This window comes from Cyprinodon tularosa, unplaced genomic scaffold (assembly GCF_016077235.1).
Source record: "Cyprinodon tularosa strain WSP-4 unplaced genomic scaffold, ASM1607723v1 ctg780, whole genome shotgun sequence".
NCBI classification, from domain to species: domain Eukaryota; kingdom Metazoa; phylum Chordata; class Actinopteri; order Cyprinodontiformes; family Cyprinodontidae; genus Cyprinodon; species Cyprinodon tularosa.
The window spans coordinates 176,096-184,248 of record NW_024039541.1 but is presented as its reverse complement, the minus strand read 5'-3'; the positions used below and the strand labels follow the sequence as shown (position 1 = coordinate 184,248).

General features: G+C 42.9%; 1 protein-coding gene across 1 annotated transcript; it reads left to right on the top strand.

Annotated features, from left to right (window-relative positions):
- The first annotated feature begins 1,599 nt into the window (after positions 1 to 1,599).
- Positions 1,600 to 8,139, top strand: LOC119773747 (major intrinsically disordered NOTCH2-binding receptor 1-like). The gene is made up of 3 exons (XM_038270874.1): positions 1,600 to 1,786; positions 4,041 to 4,283; positions 7,925 to 8,139. Exons 1-3 carry the CDS (start codon positions 1,640 to 1,642, stop codon positions 8,111 to 8,113), a joined length of 579 nt encoding a protein of 192 aa, XP_038126802.1. The 5' UTR covers positions 1,600 to 1,639; the 3' UTR covers positions 8,114 to 8,139.
- The last annotated feature ends 14 nt before the right edge of the window (positions 8,140 to 8,153 follow it).

Here is an 8,153-nt window from a genome sequence, read left to right as displayed (position 1 = left end):
CAGAGTCCTGGAGGCGTACACAGCCTGGAGAGGATTTTAGTCAATCATCTTCTCTGCAGACCGGGTGACACCAGCTGCTGCAGGAAGTTCATCCTCTGCTGGGCTTTCTTGGTGAGGGAGTTGATGTTCAGCCCCCCCTTTAGGTCCTGTGGGATGATAGTTCCCAGGAAGCAGAAAGATTCCATAGTGTCAATAGTGGAGACCCAGAGGGTGATGTCGTTGGAGAACTTCAGGAGCTTTGCAGACTGGAAACCGCTAACAGCTGCTAGTCCTGCAAACACAGACTCACTGCCTGTGCTGCATCTTCGTTTGTGAGAAACACACACAAGCCACAAAACATTCGGATTCCACCAAAAATCTGAACTAAGCTTGAGGCCTGCAGTGTGAACGTCGCCGGAAAATAGAAACTGTTCAATCTGCAATTCCAAAAAAGTAAAACTCAATCCTCTGGACTTTGTTTCCAAGTCTGAAGACGTTTCTCTTCCATCCAGGAAGATTTTTCAATCCAAAATATCAGAAATAGCGTTTAGTTCCAGGTTTTATCCAGCAGCCCAACAAAGCCTGGTTTTAGTTTAGAAAACATGCAGATAGAAACAGATGAACGGGTCCCCCCCTTTGGAATGGGGGTCGTTTAGCTTCTTTGTTAGCCTGCAATGCCCCATACCTGTCTATGTCTCTGAAAGGGGGGTCGTTAGAGGGAATAGTTGGCCTGGATGAACAGGTGAGGTCTTCTGTTCTCCTGTAAAGGGGTTGGGGGGTGGGGGGGGCTGCGATGATAGCAGGAAGGAATCAACTCTATCGCTGCATTAGAGGTTTTTGAAAGCCCTTGGTTTAAGGTTGGTTTTTCTTTCTTAACATAGATGGCTTCCTTCCTTCTTCTCTAACCACCTGTCTTCTTTGTGGACATTCTGGTCCTCCAAAGATTGTCCCTTGTCCATCAGGTGTAGATGTAGCGCAGAGTCTTGTCCAGAGGAGGGCGCTCTTCTGTGTTGGGCCATGCGTCTGTGGAGAGGTTGTTTGGTTTCTCCAAAGATCAGATCATTGAGCTGCAGACACTCTGCTCAGATTAGGTCTTTAGGAGGAACTAGTCTCTCTGACCTGCAGTCTGAGTCTAACCTTAATGCTCATCATTCACATCATCAGTGTTCAGTTTATACAGTAAAGATAAAACACGATTTAATGCCAATGAATGAAAAAAAGCTTTTCAGTGTCTGAGATTCTGGCGTTTGCCAAAGATTTGCTGCCGTCTGTTTCCTTTGGCCTGTTGCTTCATTCCTGCAGGACGCTGTAAACCAAAGGCTGATGGGTAATTAATACGACCCTGATCCAAGGCGGAGCTCAGAGACGGGCATCACCATCTTTAACAAACACCAGTGATGTTATCCTGTTTGTCATGAAGAATCGGCTGCAGCTAACCTTTCCTCAGGTAGCGGCAGGCGTGATGTCACCTGACGCCATGCTGTGGACCCTGCCTCCCCTCTCTGCACAGAACGGCTCCGTTCTATCAGGTTCAATGATGGGGTCAGGTTACCGCCAGCTGCAAGTGATACAGCGTCATAAATACCCTGCTTCATAAATACTGAGCAGGCGGACCAGCTGCTGGGAGGCTGTTAGCAGTCAGAGCAGCAGCAGAGCTCAGATGGATGTTTCTGTTCTGCCCAACAGCAATCACCCAGAGAGGTTGCTGCAGCTGGATGTTGGGATGTTGGATGCCAGGCGCGGCCTGTCCCAGGTCGGAGCCATCGTTTCCAGTCAGAGACGGTGGCACAACAGGGTCTATTGGCAGGTACGGATCAACTTTGACCTTTGACCCCAGGCTAGCTGCAGGCATTTTAAAGCAGACTAACCTGCGTCTCCTTTCTTTGTTATAATCCCAGATTAAGTCGAGAAATGAACTGAGGTTCAGCTAAATTCTCAAAGGTTTAACTTTAAATAGATTTAAAATAAATAAACTGATTTCTGGTAATAATGAGAATTAAGAGTCATCATCTAAATAAAAAAAAACTTTTCATAACAATTAAGTCCTGAAAAAGAGTCTAAAGTAAATTTCATGGTGATCATTTAATTTTTTGAGCGGTTCTAAGAAACTGAGCCTGATAAATTAACCGATACGATGAAAGTAACCAGGTCACAGTTTTTATTTCCAGTAACAATAAGGGCTTAGACATTTTCCTCATAAGTGGCTGGAATGTAGTCAGAGTGAGTTTAGTAATAGTGACCTACTGATGGCCCAGTGTCGGAGGACCTGGCTTTGATTCCAAGAGTTAAACACGATAAAGCTTCTTCTCTAGAGCGTTCTGATTGGCTGCTTCACAGCAAACTATTAATTCTCTGGAAAAAATAAATAGAAATAAGACATTGAGCATAAATTCTTCCTCAATTCAGCAGCAACTCGGTCCAGTTCATTTCAGTTCCTTTTCACAACTAATTATATTCAGGTTTCCTTATAGATCTAGATCAATCAGATCATCCAGTCAGGTTAAAAGTTTCTATCTGAGGAAAAGCAGCTGATTGCATCCAGACTGCAGGAATTTCTATGATTGTTCCTTATGTTCCTAACAGAGCACTTCGCTCTCAATCTGCAGGTTTACTAGTGGTTCCTAGAATTTCTAAAAGTAGAATGGGAGGCAGATCTTTTAGTTATCAGGCTCCTCTCCTGTGGAACCAACTACCAGTTTTAGTCCGTGAGGCAGACACCCTGTCTACTTTTAAGGCTAGGCTTAAAACTTTCCTTTTTGATAAAGCTTCTAGTTAGAGTGGCTCAGGTTATCCTGATCTATCTCTATAGTTCTGCTGCTATAGGCTTAGACTGCTGGAGGACATAGGGACCCCTTTTTCATCATTCTGCTTCATTGCAGTTCAATTCAAATATACTTTATTAAACCCAAAGGGAAATTAAATGTTGTCAAAAGTCATAAATAATATTTTAACCAGCTGTTGCAGGCTGGAAGGATCTTCTGTAGAGGTCTGTCTGCAGTGGATCTGAAGAAGCCTCTGACTGAAGACCCTGTGTTGGTGTCTAACAGTCAGGTGAAGAGGACGATCACTGCTGTCCATCATCTGCTTCCTTGGACTGCAGCCTGCAGCCAGAGCAGAGAGTCAGAAACAGTTTGGGGCCTTAAAGTCCTGGAGGTGTACAGTTCCTGAAGACAATCAGGTTTGCAGCCGATAACTTTCTCCATAGAGATCATTCAACTCTGCAATCCAATCAATAGAGACGTTAGATTAGCTGCATAATCAGATGTCAGATGATGAAGGCCGAACTGTTTCATAGGACAGTCACTGCTTCTTACTGGAGGCCTCATCCTGACTGCTGCTCCCTGATTGGTCAGGCTGCAGCGCTTCAGTGCATCTCAATAAGTAATATCTTTAACTAATAAATCTCTAATTATTAACCCCCCCCTCCAGTGAGTCAGATTCATGACTTAAACTTTGGTTGAAGTGCCTCCAGTGAGTCATGAATCTGCTGCTGTCAGTGAGAGAAGAACAATGCAGAAGTTCTGAAGGTATCAGATGCTATAAATGCAGATTTGAAGGTTTTCATTGATGCAGGAAATAGAAAACATTTAATTTAATGTGAATGTCTGCCACTAACTTAGGGTGAGCTCCCCGTCAGTCAGGGTTCGAGCGCAGTGCCTGGTTTATCAAACATCTATAGACTAATGAGACGTTGTGACACCCAGCCCCTCTCTTTGTTCTCTTCTCTGTTGTTGCCGTTGGTAACCATGTACTAGAGTTAATCAGCTGGTTCATTTAGCTTCATATCAGCATTATGAAATATAGAGAACAGAACGGGAGCTGAACCCTCGTAAGCAAGCAGGAGGCGTAGCAGCGGATGGTTTTATAGATTAGGATCCTCTGCAGAGGTTAATAACCGCCGCCTGATGGATCCTTCGCTTGGATCCTTACCTATTGAGGGACGGTGTTGAATCCTGGGAAGGAGACTGATCCTGAGGCTGCCTTAGAAACATAGAAACTGAACCTGATTAGTTGTTTTCTGCTGGATCTGATTAAATTGACTCCATGTTGTTTTTTGACAGAGGGAACAGACGGCTCAGCCTGGAAGCCAGAGGTTCACAGAGGGCCGATCTGTGGCGTTTGTGGACAGATATCTGGAGAAGCACATCACGCCAGTTACTCTGAAGTCTAACATCAAGACCAATCCTCTTTACCTGGAGATGAAAGACAGAGACATGGTGGACAGCGAGGAGTTTAGGCCTTCCTGGACCATCCAGGAGTATGACTCACAGACCATCCATGGAAACCTGGCAGATTATTCCAAGGTATTTCAAGGACTAGCAGAGGCTGGAGATTGAACTGCTCCATCAGGGACACACAGACACATACCATTCCACCACTGAGGGAGGGAACCAGAGTTCCCAGTGAACGCCGCAGCCCAAATTAAATCACATTTAAAATTAGATCCTAGTTAGAAAACAAAATAATTAAGTTTAATCATTTACATTCTTCAAAAAACAGCCAAGAAACACCAGTTTGCTGCAAAGAGTCTTTTAACAGCCGCCATTTCTGAGTTACCTACCAGTGACAGCTGCGCATTGAACCGCCGTTTGCAGCATAAAGGGAAACTTCCTGTTGATAGAAGGAAACCTGCAGCCTCTCAGCAGCAGCTGCTCTGCTGACAACAAGCAAACACATCTACACCTTCTACTAAACAAAGCCACCATCAGGGATTAAACCAGGAGATCCTGGTTTAACGAAGCCTTGGCTCGGTTTAACCCAAGCAGTAACATCGGTTACCATGGTGATTTAGCATCGATTTACTGCGCAGCCAGTCTGCTCCATACCAGGGGTCCGTTTCATTAAGCAGGTTTATCAAAAACGTAAAGTTTTCTAAACCTGAAATTAGGGAAACTCTGAGTTTTCCGTTTCACAAAGACAGTTTCCTCATCCTCTGTTGCCATAGTAACATCCTCCCACAGCTAAATCCCTGGAGGAAAAGGAATTACTTTAGGATAGGATTGACTGGATGATAACAACCTGATGAACCTACTGGAACAACCTGAAGCCGTTCTATAGGCCTGATAGCTGCTAATAACGTCATTTATTGGGATGATAACATCTGGAGCACAGCTGCAAACAGCCACTGAGTTAAAGGATGAATCAACATGAGGAGGAACCCATGAGATGATGAACAGGTTCTATTTATTAGAACAATATTTTTATTCTTCATCTTCACCTGCTGACAGAATATTTCACCTAAATAGATCCACTGATCTACGACCGTTCAAGAAATAATCTCATAATATTTTCACAGTAAAAACAAATATGGCAAGCTGTTTTCATATATACTAGTTTTACTGGATATGTATTCCTGATATCTAAAAAATAACATTTTTCTTTGTCTAAATGAACATTTCAAAGAAAATGACATTCTCCACATCTAGAATAAACATTCTGGTTGTCTATAAATTAATTTCAGATCTGCATATTCCTAATATCACTGCTCAGCATTTGTATTATTTTAACTAAGAAAAATTGTATTTCCGATTTCATAAAAACATTTTCAATCGAGGTGATAAATGTCAGAACGGCCACTTAAAATGTGTCAACATTTCTAGATATATAAAATTACTGATTATACATATATATATATATATATATTTTTTTTTTTTTTTTACTTTCTAAAATTCAGTTTCTGCTACAAAAATGTAATTTATAAAATCTATTATTACAGTTGAGTCTAGGAGTGTGATTTTTATCAGGAAGAATCTTATTTTAGTGATCTACAACTGGAACAACAGAGAGGAGAGTGCTTTGAATTAATGTAAAAACGGCCTGCCATAGTGCTTATATCTAGTTTCCATCTTCCTCTCCTCTGCAGCTGTAGCGCTGTCTCTCTCTCTCTCTCTCTCTTTTAAACACATTCTCCATTTTTATTTTATTTTTTCTTCATTTCTGCATTTAAATCTCTAGTTCCAGTGGGGTGAAATAGGCACTTCCTGTTTGCTGTTGTCATGGTGACTCGTCGAATTAGATCTCCACTGATAATAGCTTTTCATAATTGTTGCGCACGTGCTTAACTCTGAGTGGACCTACTTAAAATTGATTGAACTGATAGCAGCCTTTGTGAAAACGAACACTCAGAGTTCCTGATTTTAGGATGGATTAATCTCTCCATCCTGGAGAGAAATATCAGCTGTGCTGCTGCCATCAACACCTTTGTTTCTAGATGTTGGAGCTTGGCCTGTTTTCCAGTGTAGTCCTGTTTCTCTGACTGTGACTAACTGGATGTGCTCTCTTCATCCTCTGACATGGGAGCTGGCTCGGAGCTCGTCTGCCTGGCTGTGTGTTTCCTGGACGGGGCCGCCTGTGGAGCTGCTTGACAGTTGCCTTTTGTATCTATGCTTCTTTTTCTATGTCTGCTTCTGTCTCCTTGAACCCCAGTGGGCCTCAGCAGATGGCCGCTCACACTGAGCCTGGTTCTGCTGGAGGTTTCTTCCTGTTCAAAGGGAGTTTTTCCTCTCCACTGTCGCTACAAGCATGCTTAGTGTGAGGGATTGCTGAAGAGTCAATGAGTCGATGCAATCAGCTGGTTTTCCTTAGATAGAAAACTTTGAATCAATCTGACTGGATGATCTGGTTGATCTGGATCTATAAAGTGACCTGAGATGACATGATGTGAATTGGAGCTATAGAAATAAACTGAATAGAACTGAAACAGACTCCAGGCTAACAGCCAGGCTGTTTCATGTCTGAGGAATTTACCAAAGCAGTTTAAACCACATTGTCATTCACACACACACCATGGTGGTGAGCTAGCACACTGCCTTGCTCAAGGACACGACGACACTAAAGGCTAGAGCCGGGGCTCGAACCGACAACCCTTTGATTGCAGGGTGAAGTCCTGCACCCGGCGCCGCTGTGGCTCAGTGTTATTGTCAGATAGAGCCGCCATGTTGGTGGTTATTTTAAATGAGGCCAGCTGACAGCCGGGACAGAACTGATGATTGATTGCTGATCCTGAACTTGATTATTGCATCTATGAATGAATCCAGGTGAAAAATGTTGGGGCTCCTCAGGGCGGCTGCATGGCCAGGTGTCGGCCCTACGGGGGCCTCTGGGGGGCCCTGATGTAGGGCATCATGGACACTTCATTTCATATTAACTGTATATACTTCAGTGATGGTATCAAGGTGTTGCTGTATCTATATCTGTAGTTCTATATCAGTTGTTCTGTTTCTTTCAGCTCTTTACAGCTGATCTCTTCTGTCCTTCTTCTCATTTCAATGCAGCGTCTAAATAACCTGAATAATTCCCTCTAGACCTGCTAATGAAACTATTTCCATAGAACTCGAGCAGAGCTCTATAGCCACAACAATAACGCTTCACTTGAAGAATAAAATCTGTTGGACTCTTTCTGGCATTAAGACGATTCTTATTTCCACACTGCCTGAGAGGACACTATATAAAAATAAAGTTAAATACTTTTTGCATCATTTAATCCAGGCATCCCCAAAGTGGGTCCTGCAGCTTTTAGAGGTCTCCTTCCTCCAGCACAGCTGATTTTAATTGAAAGCTCCTTAATAGGCTTTTGCTGAACTGCAATCATCATAATCAGCTGTGCTAAAGCAGGGGAACCTAAACCCTGCAGGACCGACCTTCAGGAAGCCTGATTTAATCAAACCCTGCCAGCTGTTTATGGATGATGGCTGCAGTTTGGTGCAGCAGCTGTTCGCCCACAGCAGCAAGAGGTACGAGTGAACTACACAAAACGTGCACAATAAAAAATAAAAGACCAACTGTTCCGGATGAAATGTCTCTGCCTCAGCAATCACCTGTAGCAGTGGGTTTTTTCTCCTTATAATCAAGTACAATTACAGAAAATATTCCATAAAAAAAAAATAATAATCAAGAAATGAGTCATGATTTTTGCTGTTTTCTTTTTTTTTTTTTGCAAATACAGGATGAAAAAAGTGCAAAGGATCTGGACTTCTGGCTTGAGGACCTCTACACTCCAGGATTCGACTCCCTGCTCAAGAGGAAAGAGGCAGAGCAGCGTAGAAAACGACTTTCTAGAATCCTTCCCTTAGTTGTTGTGCTGCTCTGCGTTTGTCTCGCCGTCATCATTGTTCCTGTTTTACTAAATAAATGATTTCCATCAGAATCACTGATTCTACTCTGAACCTTTTCCT